Here is a 15,638-nt window from a genome sequence, read left to right on the forward strand (position 1 = left end):
GGGATCCAGTTGCTGTAAAACTGCTTGATATGGTAGCACTGGTGTGAACCATCAGCCTATAAAGTACTACAGTTGAAAAATGACCCAGCAGCAGTATGACTGAACTCACACTAATGACTAATTGTCACATTTCAAACATAAAATGCTGACTCCCTTCACACATTTTTAGCTACCATAAATACAAACCCTTTCAGAGGCATCACTTATTAATTATTATTCTCTATTCTAATAATACTGATTGGGAAATGAAAAATAGTCTGAAGGAACACTGTCTTAAGGATAGCTAAAGCTTGGACTTGTTGAAATTTAAACTTACTGGTCATTTATTAAGGTATTTATTATTTATTTATTTATTTATTTGAAAAAACACCATTAACCACTTTTTTTCCCCTTCAAAGGCTTTATTGATCAAAGAAAAACCATAAACAATGATCAAAACAGAAATGACATGGCTCAGTCGGTAGAGCCTGAGACTCTTAATCTCAGGATCATGGGTTTGAGTTCCACATTGGGGGAAAATATCCTGCATAGCAAGAGGATGGATAAGAGAAGCGTTGTGGTCCCTTAAAACTCTATGATTATATGATACAAATAAGCTCCTTCAACAAACACAATATCTTTCATCCGTTCTTCATTACCACATGGCATCAGGGCAGGGTACGACCATGGAATTTAAAACAAACGAACAAAAATAGCTCCCCTTGGGTCTGTCCAGCTAAATTCTACTCTGAATGGACTCACTGGAATTAATGTGTCTGAATTAATTTTAGTGTGGGTCTGATCCAAGTATGACTAACATAGGATACAACCTCTGCTTGGCAACTACACCACACTAAGCTCATAACAGTAAAATAGAAGCAGTATGTAGAATTGGATGTGAATGCAAAGAAGTAGGAATGGATAGAAAGCCAGCATGCTAAACTACTCCTCTACTGGCAAACATATCACTGTGATGTCATCTGTTGATTTGTTTCGACTCCAAAAGCTGTGTTGTGTGAGCGTCTTTTTTTAAGTGAGGAGGAGAAACAAAATACAGGATTTCCTTTAGTACAGTCATAGCTCCCGTCTCCGAACACCACTAGCACTTCTACCCGATTCCTCAAGACGGTTTTAGAACTCGTGATCCTGTAAAGAAATCTGGATCGTGGTGGAAACGGTGCTGCTGTAAAGCTCAAAAGATGCATCTGCTCAAAAGAAACCCGAAAGACGCTCGCTTTTCTTCTTGTGGTTGCTACCGTGTCAAAGAATGAATGGAAACTGCAGTGAGGTAAGGGAGGGTCTTTTAAAAGCATGTTTCCTTTGGCAAAGCTAAGGCTACAGTCCTGGGCATACTTAACTTGCAGCCAAATCAAATCCCCTGGAAACTAATAGTCCTTACATTTATGTACACATGGCTAGGGGTCAGCACATGAAACTGCAGACTAAGGCATATTTTCCAAGAATGAAGTTTTATCAAATTCAGCGGAGTTGTTCTGGATCTGCTGTAAGACAGTGTTGATGGGTTGACTGCATGCTTTTTAAAGGGAAAATGATTTCAGCCTAGGAAAAAATGATTTAAGAACTTTTTTTATGATTAAGCAACAAGCACTACATACATAATAATATTTAAACAATAACCATAGAGAGGTACAAAGCATTGCTTAGACACAGTAAGGTCTAGCAATACACTTGTATAAATGTATAAAGCCTTGTATAAATATTTATTTGTCTTCCCAATCCTGAGTACATCACCTCTGTACAGTTCAAGATTGTTGTCCAACACTTTGCATAACTTAGACTTGCTTTAGAGTTGAATAAAAGGTTCATAAAGGTGTTGATAGTCCTTTTCATTGGTGTGGGATACAAAATTATGCCATACAGTACAGAAATCTAAATTACCAACCACATGCTTGGTTGAGCAAATCTTACTGATCAATGTGGCCTTACGATGATTTTTTGTTGATCAGATGCTTTGCCGTTTCCTAAAACTTTCTTGTTTTAAAGATATGGATAAGCCAGAAGCATTTAAGACTTACTTAACGTAGTAGATACTTTGAAGGGTAAATGTAACTTTATAGAATAATAAATAGGCACATTTTTTAGAAAGATGCTTTTACAACAGCTATTTGAATTGGAGACAATAAATGATTCTCATGTTGTTTATTTTGTATCAGAGGAGCATAGCACATTATACTGAAATGATTACTTTTAATTTTGGTTTGATATTTTCCTGCCAATGGCATTATTTAAAGTCTATAGTTACAGTCTTAGGCACACATCTATGGGACCATGTCCCAGCAATCTCTGGGAAGGGGGTCTGGCAGACCACCATCTTTGCATATAGAAGGTCCCAGGTTCAATCCCTAGCATGTCCTTGTAAGCCTAGGAATGTTCCGCTGTCTGAAAGACTTTCCCAAAGTCTTTGCCAGTCCATGTGGACAATACTGAACTGGATAGACTGATGGTCTCATGGTATAAGATAGCTTCCTATTGTTGCTGAGCAAGGACTTGCAAAGGTTTGGGAAGTAATAATAATTACCATGCATACCAAAAAAACCCAACCCCAACCTCCCCCATTTGATCCTCTTCACTCAAAAGCTTTAGGAAATGATACTCTGAGAAAGCCCTCAGCCATTATTATTGCTGCCTGCTCCCTCCTGAAGGACGCATATGATTCTTGGCACTGCTAGTCTCCCCAGACACCCATCTCTAGTTACAAGTAGCCTTCAGTTTGGTGTGGCTAGGTCTGGAAAATGAACTGTGGATGGGTGGGGGGACACGATGACACATGTTTCCATGTGTTGTTAAAAGGATCAAAACGCTGAAGCTTCGGAGTTCATATTGCTGTGAAGAGGAAAGTTTTTAACCACACAAAAACCCACAGGAATGAAAAATGAAGAGTGTGCCCATATTCAAAGGAACAAGGGGGGCGGAGCAGGAAGAGGAGAGAGAAATAGCCTTGTTGGTTTTTATTTACTATAGGGATTGGCAAATCTGTCAGTTTCTCTCAGTTTCTCATTTTGCAGTCTTCAGTTTTCCACATTTCCACATCACTTTGTGATTTTTTTTAATGCTTATGAATATTCATCATTGAATTTCTCCTAATATGCACATGGCTGTGGGCATTTTTTTAACAAAGGAGTTTCCCCTAATATGGGTTGTATGTGATTTTGCCTAATATAACCATTTTTGCAAAGAGATTTCACTTAATATAATGCATTTTTATTTTATTCTCAGGAATATATGCATTTTTATTCACACTTTGGGTTAGCATTACTTGGCAGGGGAACTGCATTGTGAAATGCAGAGAAGCACTAATTTTGAAGGAAGAATTCATTTCAGTTTGGATTCCAAACATATCACTTTGAAAAGTGCAAATGAGGGAGATTCATCTTTAAGTGTAAACTGAATTTATTTTCTCCCCTATTCCTAGTTGGTTATTACAACTATTTCTGTCACTGGTTCTTTAGGGTCACAGGGACCACAAAGATACTGAAATTCACAGTCTCATTCATCTATACTCTCAAATGCCACTTTCTTGCAATGTTGGCTATGGAGTGATTTAACAGTCATCCCTCTTCCCAAGAAACTCTGAGAATTGTAGCTCTGCAAGACAAATTGGGGCCTCAAAACAACTCTTAGCACCTGTTCCCAGGATTATTTGGGGGATGCAATGCCTGTTAAAGTGGTCTAATACTGCTTTAAATGTACAGGATATGCCCACTATTTGCAAAGGGAGAGGGGTTGGAATGCCTTGTAGTAATTCAGACCGTTAAGCTCGGTATTATCTCCACTGGTTTGCAGTAGCTCTCCAAAGTTTGGGGCAAGCAGTTTTATCCCATCTCTAGCTGGAGATGTTGGGAATTGACCCTGGGACCTTCTGCACGCAAAGCTACAATTTGCTGCATCCAAACCATATGAAGCTTGAGGAGGAATATATTGAGCACATGCACCACTGCATGAACTGCCTTTAACCACTATCTGTGATCTTTAATTCTGCAAACATTTTCAAGGAGGAAATGAAACAGAAGCTACAAATAGAAAAGTAGCCACCACCAGAATCAGAGACCAAAATACTCTATCTTTTAGAAAATAGTTTCCTTCTTAGGGCGTATTTACAAAACCTTGCTTCTTCATGTGTTTTGTATCAACAACCTCAGTCGTACTGTCCATGAACAGAGATTACGAGAAGGAAGTCTTTCCAGGGCCTGAATTAGGGGCAGATGATTCAGGTGACTGTGGGAGCCTCAGGTTTTGGAGGATACAATGCTCTTGTCATGTACTGCCTACTCAGATACTCTCTGAAACCTTTGACCCTTAGTTCCCATGCCCAACTGCAGTCTTTCCCAACCTGTTGGCTTCCCAATGCTTTGGACTACAACTGCCTTTAACCCCAGCCAGCATAGCCAATGGCTAGGGATAATGGAACTTATAGTCCAACAACTTATGGAGGATCACAAATTAGCCATCTCTGATCTAAGTATGTTCCCATGTTTTCATTAACATGCTCTCATTTGTACTTTTTCCTAACCTTCCCTGAACTAGCTCCCTCTTCCCTGAACTAGTTCCCTCCAGATGTTTTGGAAAGCAGTTCTTGGGTGGAAAAAGATTCTTTATCACTGGGATACATTCTCAAGAGTATTTTTAATAATAACAGTAATAATAAAAACAACAACAAATTGACGTGGAGTTTGTGGAGAACTGAACTTAAGAGTGGAAAAATAAGCTACTGAGAGAAACCAGAACTGACAGAATTGCCCCTACCGTTCACCCAACTTGAATCATGGAATCATAGAATTGTAGAGTTGGAAGGAACCACAAGGATTATCTAGTCCACCCCCTGCAATTCAGGAAGCTTTCATTCAATGTGGGGCTCAAACCCACAACCCTGACATCAAGAGTCTCATGCTCTCAGTTTCCTGCTACTGTATGTGCTTTCCCAGTGCTTTCCGAATATTATAACTCAGGGTGGAGAATGATGACACAGTCTTAGAGTCATCAGACAGGAAGGGAGGCACATTTGAAGAAGTATATTATAAAATGTCTGTAGCCAGTGCCACCACCACACCCTTGACATTAAGAGAATTTAGTTGCTTTGATGAAAATACTTATAGCTTTTAGTTCCTCCTTCTAAATTGGTTGTTCTCTTTCTGGTGATTCTGTCAATGCAGCTTGCTGATGTGAAGGTCTCAGGAAACTGCACTTCCATGTCAGTTGGTGAAAGTGCATGCCTAGTGAATCTGTGTGAGAATGTCATTTGACTATTGTTCTTCGGCTGCCAAAATGTCTTGATCTAGTTCTGAGTGTGTGTGTTTAATGCTGCAGCATAAATCTCTTTCTCAAAAAGCAATCATCTTCTTAACAGGTATCTTCTGATTAGCCTGTATGGCCACTGACCTGATCAAGATGTTGAACAACCAATCATCAGAAAATTGTCCTGACCCTCCAATGCATTTCCAGGCCTCTTTGTATGCAGTCATCTACATCATCATCTTCGTTCCGGGTCTCCTGGGAAACAGCATCGCCCTTTGGGTTTTGTGCCACTTCATCAAGAAGAGGAGCAAAGCGGTAGTTTTCATGATGAATTTGGCTGTAGCTGACCTGACCCACGTCGTCTCTTTGCCCTTACGGATGTATTACTACATCAACCACAGCTGGCCTTTTGGGGGCTTCCTTTGCCAGCTCTGCTTCTACCTCAAATACCTTAACATGTATGCCAGTATCTGCTTTCTCACCTGCATCAGCATCCAAAGGTACCTCTTCCTACTTCACCCTTTCAAAGCCAAGGACTGGAAGTGCAGGTATGATGTGGCCATAAGTGCTGCCATATGGACTGTGGTTGGGGCTGCTTGCTTACCTCTCCCAATCCTGAGGAGTCCTCGCTTATCAAACAATACCAACATCTGCTTTGCTGATCTCGAAGTTCAGCAGTTGTCTATGGGAGCCTCAATCTCTCTGGTGATTGTAGCTGAATTCTGTGCATTTGTGGCCCCTGTTGTGATAGTCATTTACTGCACTTGGAAAATGAGGCAATCCCTGCAGGAGCCCCACAGTCCTTTGCAGCACACCAATGAGAAGCAGAAAGCTTGGCACATGATCTTAGGGTGCGCAGCTGTGTTTTTCATATGTTTTACACCGTATCATGTGAATTTCCCTATATTTATGATGGTGAAGCAAAACATGGTCACAAACTGTTCTGTACGGCGTAGAGCTTTATATTTCCATCCCATTTCTTTGTGCCTTGCAAGCCTCAATTGTTGTCTTGATCCAATTCTCTACTACTTCATGACATCAGAGTTCCGGGAAAGGTTCAAGTGCAGCAGTGCTTGCCCCTTGAGCTGCCTCAACAGTCTTGGCAGCAGCAGCAGCAGAACCTCTGAAGTTGAGCTGAAAAGCAAGGCAGATAACAAAAATAAAAATGTATTGATGGCATACTTTTGGACTCTTAGGCCACATGATGGCATGGAATCTCCTCTCTCTTGTTAGCTAAGGGATGGTTCACACATGGGTTGTACTTCACTTGCTTCTCTTAGGGACTCAGCACTTGACACTCAGCTGAATGTGTGAACAGGCAACATTGAAAATGCTGTTGCTGAGTGACATGAAAGTTCTGTCTCTGATAATTAATCACTGATGGCTTGAGAGCAGTCATATGATATAAATATTAACCAGTCATTTTTAGAACCTGCCAGAATTGGGACAAAGAATCTGTGTGCCGCTGCCACTGGGGTTATATGGTGCAGCAGACTCGAGGAGGTGAAAGTGTTCTGCATTAACTCCACCCATTCAGGGCAGCCATTGGTTTCCCCAACCTCCAAGAGTAGATAGAGACATAATAACATAATAAGAGCCCTGCTGGATCAGGCCAATCGCCCATCTATTCCAGGATCCTCACAGTGCCCAACCAGATGCCTGTAGGAAACGCACAAGCAGGACCCAAGCACAAGAGCACTCTCAACCCACCCACCATGATTTTTAGCAACCAGTATTTAGAAGCATTATTGCTTCCAGGTCAGGATAAGACTTATGGATGGCATCCACAAACAAAACAGCAGCTGCCTTTTTTCCTCTCCGGAATGATGTGCTGTCTGGAGAATGATGGGGAAATAAAAGAGCCACTGCCAAGAAGCTTCCCTCCCAATGAAGGAGGAAAATGTGGTGTTTGCCCGTTCTATTGGAAATGTCTGTACAGGGGGAGAGAAAGGGTTGATAGGTAGACCAATAGAAAAGCCAGAGGCGGAGCCTACCTGTTTATAAAAGGGCTTAGCCCGAGGTTTGGGTTGGTTGGTTTTAGTGGGTGGGTTGGTTGGTTGGTTGGGAAAGGCAGTTGGGAATCGCTTCTCAGCCTTTTGGCTAAGATCAAGGGCAGTTGGGAAAGCAGTTGGCAGACAGCTGGAATTAGAGAGACAGTCAGTGCAGTTGGTTCTTGTGTGAGGGGAGGTAGAAGAGTTAGAGACAGCATAAAATAAGACTAAGAGGGTAAAGGGTAACAGCATTTCGAATGCATTTAAAGTTTATTTGTGTTTGCAATAAACTACAATCTTCGTTGTTAACTTGAGAACCCGACTGAGACTAAGTTTTTTTTACCGGGGAGAACCTGGTTGGTGGCAGCAGATTGGTGGTGCACAGGTCAATAGTCTGTGAGACGACCGGGGGCTCCATACAAACACCACAGAATGCAAATTAAAGATGGAGGGGGAATCTGTTTTATACATGAAATCTGGTGCTGCTGACCTGATTGAGATTTCCTCACGCTGCTTGTGGCATACAGTGCTCATATATGTTGGAGCTGTTCGTGCAATGTGAGATTATTATTATTTAATTTATACTAAATACATGCAAAATTATGTGCAAAGTTTGCAAATATTGTACATGTAATATATATGAAAGAGACAAGCTCCATGCAGTACATAAGTATTTTATACAGTTATATGCATTGTTGTATCTATTTGCTTCATGTACTAGTTCAGGGCAACCCAACTTTTCATACCAGGAGTACTTCAGCGCAGAGGTGTGGGTCACATACTGCCTTGTTGCATGGTGCAGGGCAGTGAGGTCAAAATTTAATGCCCCCCATACTCCCTCAACTGTCCTGTTTTAAGCTGGACATCCTGGAATTACAGAAGGCAGTCCTGGCTTCTGATTGGATCCCAGAATGTCCCATTTTTTATTCCAGTGCTCTAGTGTGAGACAGCTGGCTCTCACCAGAGCACTGGACCAAAAGATAGTCACTCTTTTGAGAGTCAGCTGGTGTGTGCAAGAGCAAAAGACACTTATTTTTAGGTCCTGTAAGACTGAAAAATGACCATCTTTTGTCTTGTGCTCTCATGCATGCACGAAAGCTTGGGACCAAAAAATGAGTGCCTGATTTTGGTCCCCAGGATGTTGGAGGGTATTCCACACACAGCCTCCAACCCTTGTGCTGCCTTCTCAACGTAGATAAGCTTTGAGAAATTACCATATTTTTTGCTCTATAAGACGCACCAGACCACAAGACGCACCTAGTTTTTGGAGGAGGAAAACAAGAAAAAAATATTCTGAATCTCAGAAGCCAGAACAGCAAGAGGGATTGCTGTGCAGTGAACACAGCAATCCCTCTTGCTGTTCTGGCTTCTGGGATAGCTGCGTAACCTGCATTCTCTCCATAACACGCACACACATTTCCCCTTACTTTTTAGGAGGGAAAAAGTGAGTCTTATAGAGCAAAAAATACGGTATTTACTCTTGGCTCTGTTGAAGCAGTTGCTTACAGTTGTTGGCAGTTTTGGACATTCACATATGGAAAAGCTCTAAGTGTCCATTTACACAGCCAGTGTATGCAGTAGATACCCCAATACTGCATGCAACTACACAGAATTGTTTGTTTAAAAGTGCATCCTCTCAATAATAATGCTTTTCTTTTTCCATTCTTCACAATGCTGTTCTAAATACCCTTTTCAAGGCAGTGCTCTGTCCTGCCACTAGGTGCTGCAACAGTCATTTGCTAACTATTCTTGCATGAGGGCTTCAGCATTAGCCCTAATACAACCAAACTGAAATATCTAGATTCTAGTCGAAGGATGCAGCATTACCATGAAGCAGTAGCACTATTACAGTATTGAACCAGAAGTGCCTCTCTACCTTCAGAACTCCATTCTCTGGCCAAAATGTGCTGCCTTCATTTTTCAGAAATTCTGAATTCCATGAATTTATTTCAGATAACCGGGTGGGTGCAGTTCTGAACTCCTCGGCCTGATCTTAAACCCCTTTAACTTGGACTGCTGCTTCTTAGCCTGCCGTCTGATCATAGCAGCTGCAGTGACTCTTTACCTATTGTTGAACCTGTATCTCTTCTCTGTGTGAAGTATGACTCTAGTTCCCATTTGCAGAGTATGCAGAAGACAGCCCTGGGTCTTTTGACACTTTAATTGGGTCTCTCTTCCCTCCTATAAAAAAACTATGCAAGACACTTTCTTTTAAAGTTTAAATAACATATGACTTTTACTTAGTGAACTTGCAGTTGCAGATTAAATATATAATGCAGGGAGGCGATACTTAAGTTGCTAAAACATCTTCCATAGATGAAACTGACAGCAGCACAACAGTTCATACCTGCTTCTCTAACTGTTAGTAAGGGTAAAGGGACCCCTGACCATTAGGTCCAGTCGTGACCGACTCTGGGGTTGCGGCGCTCATCTCGCTTTATTGGCCGAGGGAGCCGGCATACAGCTTCCGGGTCATGTGGCCAGCATGACTAAGCCGCTTCTGGCGAACCAGAGCAGCGCATGGAAACGCCGTTTATCTTCCCGCCGGAGTGGTACCTATTTATCTACTTGCACTTTGACGTCCTTTCGAACTGCTAGGTTGGCAGGAGCAGGGACCGAGCAACGGGAGCTCACCCCGTCACGGGGATTCGAACCGCCGAACTTCTGATTGGCAAGTCCTAGGCTCTGTGGTTTAACCCACAGCGCCACCCGTGTCCCTACTCTAACTGTTAAGACTGTTCAACTAACTGCCGTAACTGTACCAACTGCCATAACAGCCTCAGGCGTATGACATCACAGAGTTCCACAGCTCTTGCAATTCACCCTTTACCTACGCAGTTTGGATGCTAACATGTCACATTCTCTTCCTCAATAAAGATCTCTTCCTTACTCTCCTTCCTTACTCTCACCAGGAAATGTAAGATTTCTCCCTGGATATTAAGATATTTCAGGTAAATGCCTGAGTTGGGGGCTCCATCTGTTTCCAAGATTTCTCCTCGCTCTGGGAGGTCTGTTTCTTCATTGGAGGCTTGGATCAGGACCTGAGATGATCCGCAGAATCTTTCCACACAATGGAAAGAATGGCCTCCGAGTGGACAAGAAGGGAACACGAGTAGAGCCCTACTACTGTACATCAGGTGAAAGGTGAGAACTCTTTGGGACAGGGCAGAGCTCAGTGGTTGCATGCAGAAGGTCCCAACTTCAATCTCTGGCATCTCCAAGTAGGGATAAGAAAGACTTCTGTCTGAAATCCAGGAGAACCACTGCCAGTCAGTGTAAACAAGACTGAGCTAGATAGGCCAATGGTCTAACTCGGTATAAGACAGCTTCCTGTGTTCCTGTGGCAAACCAGTTCCCCATGGGAAGCCAGAAAGCAGAGTGGAGCACAACAGCACTCAAAATCTGGAATAATTTATCTGGACCACAGAAACCCATGTCATCTTTCTTTCCGCACCCTCCCCTTTTCATCAGTCCGAGACTCCACTATATTGCCCAAAGAGATTTCAGCTGGAACGTTTGACACACCTCTAATCAAAACATCTTAGGCTGTAATCCAATACTCACTTATTTGGGAGCAGGCGCCATTGAGAACAATGTGCTTTACTTCGGAGTAGATGCAAATAGAATTACACTTATTAGCCAAATGAACCTCTAATAGCCCTTGAGAGCAATCATCAACAGTTCAAAAGAAATCACATAAAATAATTCATTACAGATGATAGGGCAGAATAAGCCGTTCCAATTCTGGGGAAATGCATTTGTCAGAAAGTTCTTCTCGATGTTGAGTCAGAATCTCCTTTCTTGTAACTTGAATCTATTGGTTCAGGTCATACTCTCCAGAGCAGGAGAAAACAAGCCTGCTCCATCTTCCATGTGGCAGCCCTTGAGATATTTGAAGTTGGATAGAGTTGGAAGGGACTCTGAGGATCATCGTGTCCAACTCGATGCAATGCAGGAATATGCAGCTGTCCCATATGGGGATTGACCCTGCAACCTTGACATTTTCAGCACCATGTTCTAACCAACTAGTGAGAGGGTTTAGGGAATAGGAGAGGGGTGAGTAGCATCTGTGATGTTAACATATATGAGAGAGTGCTGGAGCGGAAATAGTTAACTAGGTTGCACAGACAGGGGGGTGGGTCTGTGAGGAGTTCTGGGAGGAGTTGGTTGGGAGTTGTTGGTGGGTAGTTGGTTGGTTTGAGTGGGTTGGCTGGTTGGGAAAGGCAGTTGGTAATAGAGAGATAGTTAGGGCAGTGGGTTCATGAGTGTGGGGGAGGTAGAAGAGATAGTGAGAGGAAAATAAGACTAAGAAAGTAAAGAGCAACAATGTTTGGAAAGCGGTAGAAGTTTTGTTTGTGTCTGAAATAAAATACACTCTTCTTTATTAATTGAGCAGCTGACAGAGACTGAAGTAATTTTACCAGGGAGGACCTGGTTGGTGGCAGCGGATTAGTGGTCAATAGTCCGTGAGACAACCGGGGGCTCCATACGAATGCCACAACGTCCTCATTGATTATGCTAATTCTGGATTTGGTGATAGGTTGCAGCCCATGAGGGGAAAGTAGATTACTTTTTCAGCCTCTTATATTCATAATAATATCAATATAGATACCATTTTCAGCTGATGCAGAAAAACTTATTTCTATGAATTTGACGACATACAAAAACAAAGTTGAAAACCAAAAACTATGCAATTAAGTGAAAATTACATGTAAGCATACACACCTCAAAAGATAAAGTGCAGATTTTGGTCATTACATTCACAATACCTTGTTCTATCTGCAATCAGACCCCACCTGCCTCCTTTTTTTCTTACATTGGTCCAGTGGCGGCACCAGCTCTCACCTTCCTCCTCTTACTTACTCTAAGTGTTGGAACTGAAGAACCCAATAGGGAAGAGGATGGGGGGGGGCTAGCATCAGTTGACTCCTCCTGCCATTGACTCCGGCTCCTCCAGGTATTGGTCTTCCTGCTTTCTGCCCTACCAGTGGGCACCAGCCACCACTTTCTCAAGGACTGCCTGGTAATAGTCCAGTTTAAACATCAAGAGCCGCAAGTTTAAACATCAAGAGCAGAGGCCTTGAAGTTCCTCATCAACCCTGAACACCTGATCAGCATACTAAACAGGCTCACAAGTCCTCAGTCTTCCCCACTAGGTTGAAATCATTGGATTTCTCTTTAAATTATAGCAATTATTTCTTAATTTACATCTACAGTATATATATCAATTAGCACCTGCATTTTTAATGCGAATCAGTGTCCATTGGTGAAGCTTTTCCACCCTAAGTAGGGTGAGGAGATCCCTCTCTCTTTCACACACACACACACACAGGGGGGGCTGAGTGTGACCTGCTAGCTTTTGGGATTGAAATATTTGGGATCAAAATAAAGTCAAGAGTGGATTTCATGCTCTTAATTCAGCTCATAGTGGTGAGGAGGAATGGAAGTTCCCCCAGAATGTCTGCTTTATATACGTTATTTACACAATGGGCCCCATGTGATTGGCTAATTCTGGGATTCTCATGTAGGCCAATCAGGTTGCGGATTCACTTCCACCTGCAGGTGGATTGGGTGGCTCCTGTGGACCAATCAGACTGCTGCATTCTGAATCCTATTGTTCTAGGACCAATCAGACTGGAGCATTTTGGATCCTATTCAACTCAGTACATAAGAGGGATCTACAATTTTCCTAGGGAATAAATAAAGCCATCCCTCCAGGGAGCATGCTCCAATGATGTGCTAGGTGAGGCCTGGCCAGCAGGTTTAACTGGGACTTTAGGATGAAGGGCGGGTAATAAATAAATGTAACAAGAATTAGAATAATAACTTTGTCTTGTCCAACCCTCACATATCCCACAATAAGTTCCTAAAAAATCTTTCTGAAATCTGCTCTGGAGGAAAGTGCCTTGTCCTCAGATCCATGCACTCTGGCAATAATATTTATTTGCCCATGGTGTGGTGTTAGGGAGAAGGAAGACACAGAGCATTTAGGGCAGTGTGATTTGTGGTGGCTTGGGCTGGGCCCAACTTTGAGGCTATACCATCTGCCTGCCTGGGGTATCCAACTGACCAGCTTGATGCTTATTGACTGGAGAGCACAATGGCCACGAGTGGGCTGAACAGAAATAGGTCTCCATACCTGGAAGATCAATGTGCAACCTGTGTTTGAGGCAGGCTAAGCAAAATGGGAAGATGAACGCAGCAGCATCTCTAGACATTCAATAGCATGTGTCCTCAGATTCCATATCTGCAGTAATGGAATCTGTTAATCAAAGTGGAGTCAGCTAATGTTGAGCCACTGTCTGCCGTCTGCTCACTTCATTTACAGAGAACCCGAATCAGGCTAACTGCTGGGCCTGTAACAAGATAGTTTCAAACGTGATCACTCAACTTGATGCTGCTCTCTCTCCATCATCCTCATGTGGTTTGCTTCTGTTCTCCGGAATGAATAAAAGCACCACGTGACATCTTGAAAAGGATGCTCTTTGGCTCTGAGTTAAGATAAGAACAGCAACAACGGCACTGGCTGCGGGCTTATGCTGACCCCCACGCAGAGAACTGGACAAGATCTTTTAGACAACTAAGGTTAGTGAACTACTCTGTTCCAATATTCCGATATTTGTGAAAAGGAATCTAGGTAGATACCTCAGATGAGAACAAAAAGGCTGCTTTAGATGAAGATACTGCAGGTTATATGAGCATCTAGCTTGGTTCTCAACCCTCTGCTTGGCAGCATCTCACTAAGATTCTCAGGCAGAGGTTTTCTCTATCACCTCCTTCCTGCTTTTTTTTAAAGAAAACAAAGTGGAGAAGCCAAAAGTTGAACCTGGTACCTTCTGCATGCAAAGCAGGTGCTCTGACACTGAGGAATAGCCCCCCTCCCCCTGAAAATGTCTCAAAGGGCAAATGAAATCACTAGACCAAAAAACTTTCAGAGAAGCCTTTTGGATGGAGCAAGCTCACTGTGTTTAATGGGACTTATTCCAAAGAGCATTAAGGTTGCAGCCAAATATTCCTTAGGAAAGAGAAGTGAAACAATCCTGCCATATGAGGGGTGCAGTCCCATGCATGCTTTGTGTGTATGTGTGTATTTCATGGAAACAGGCAAAGAAATGAACTGGAAACATAAATAGAATTCTGAAAATTATTTAAAGCATAGATAAAACTCAGAGACCAATAGGCACAGCAGATGTCACACAAGAAAATAATCTACAAAATGCAGTAGAAAGATAACAAATGTTGTTGTTATTCTTAGTGTTACTACAGAAGAAGAAAAAACAACCCCAAACCAAACCACCTATAAGTTCCACAAAGCAACAGAGTGAGATGACAGCATTATACTATTCATTTTCTTATTAATATGCATTACAAAACCAAACCATTCTAATCCAATATTATTCCTCAACCATGCTTAACATATACAGTTTCAAAAACCTGTTCTACTAAACATTCTAAATAGTAATTATTGTTATCAGCAGTTTACCAGCAACATCAAGGCTAGTTCTTTATTTTCTCTGGCTGTTGATGTTACTTATACTGCCACATGCAGACAAGCAGGTAGGCTTGCAATTTTTGTGGGGTTATTTGTGAGACTTTATCAATACATATACTGGTTTGTGCCCAAAGCATCTAAGAAAAACCCTTCAGGTGTTTCCGAATCATGCTTGGGGAATCATGGCCAATATTAGTTTTCTCATAATGCATTGGGCACAAATGACTTATACAAGTTCAAAAAACATGATTTGTACAATAGCAAATGGTGTTATACAAGGCTTCGTTGAGAAATACAAGCTTAATTTGTTTAACAGTAAAGTTAAAGTGTTCAGTTTTTATAAGCAATAGAAACCACTACCTGCTGTGAGCCTTGCTGCAATGTATCTCTTAACATTCTATTGCAGTGGTTTTCAACTAGTAGTGTGCCTGGCACCCTGGGGTGCCTTGAATGATGCTGAGGGGTGCCGCGGGCAACACTGGCCTCTGTCCCTCTTTCCTTCCCTCCCTCTTCTGATGCCCTCTCAGGTCTCTGCCTCCCAAAGGCTTACACAGCTATTTGTTGTAGCAGCCCCGGCTACAAGCCCCACAGGCGACACAAAACAGAAACCACAATGCATTTCCAAACAAAATGGCACCCAATATACCATTTGGCAGCAGCAGTAATGAATGCAAAGCGACCCTTGTTTTTGAATATGAAAGCTGACTCTTGAAGAAGAAAGACTTGTTCCCTACAGGTGCAAGGTGCTAATGGCAATGGGTGGGTGAGTTTACACACACACGCACGCACGCACGCACGCACACACACACACACACTGTGTCATCATCCCCATCATCATTTCTGTGCTGACTTTCCATAGGAAGCCGCCCTCACCAACGCATCTCACAATATCGCAACATTTAGACAATTCAGTTACAAAGCAT

At 42.4% G+C, this 15,638-nt stretch overlaps 1 protein-coding gene and 1 long non-coding RNA gene across 3 annotated transcripts; one reads left to right on the forward strand and one right to left on the reverse strand.

The window, feature by feature from the left end:
* The first annotated feature begins 396 nt into the window (after positions 1-396).
* On the forward strand, positions 397-7,540 carry LOC310669574 (putative P2Y purinoceptor 10). Of its 2 annotated transcripts, none has more exons than XM_083423924.1 (3): positions 397-1,267; positions 5,345-7,305; positions 7,349-7,540. In XM_083423924.1, the coding sequence occupies exon 2, from the start codon at positions 5,365-5,367 to the stop codon at positions 6,463-6,465; it is 1,101 nt and encodes a 366-aa protein (XP_083280050.1). In that variant the 5' UTR covers positions 397-1,267; positions 5,345-5,364; the 3' UTR covers positions 6,466-7,305; positions 7,349-7,540. The 2 variants fall into 2 exon arrangements, with proteins under 2 accessions (XP_083280050.1, XP_083280049.1); XM_083423923.1 differs by having other exon boundaries at positions 5,345-7,288; positions 7,338-7,540.
* Positions 6,174-9,562, reverse strand: LOC310669761. The gene is made up of 2 exons (XR_014507363.1): positions 9,282-9,562; positions 6,174-6,353 (listed from the first exon to the last, which is right to left on the reverse strand). It is a non-coding gene; the product is annotated as an uncharacterized lncRNA (long non-coding RNA).
* Between the last annotated feature and the right edge of the window lie 6,076 nt (positions 9,563-15,638).

Source organism: Podarcis tiliguerta (genome assembly GCF_965153285.1).
Source record: "Podarcis tiliguerta genome assembly, chromosome: Z".
Lineage (NCBI taxonomy): Eukaryota > Metazoa > Chordata > Lepidosauria > Squamata > Lacertidae > Podarcis > Podarcis tiliguerta.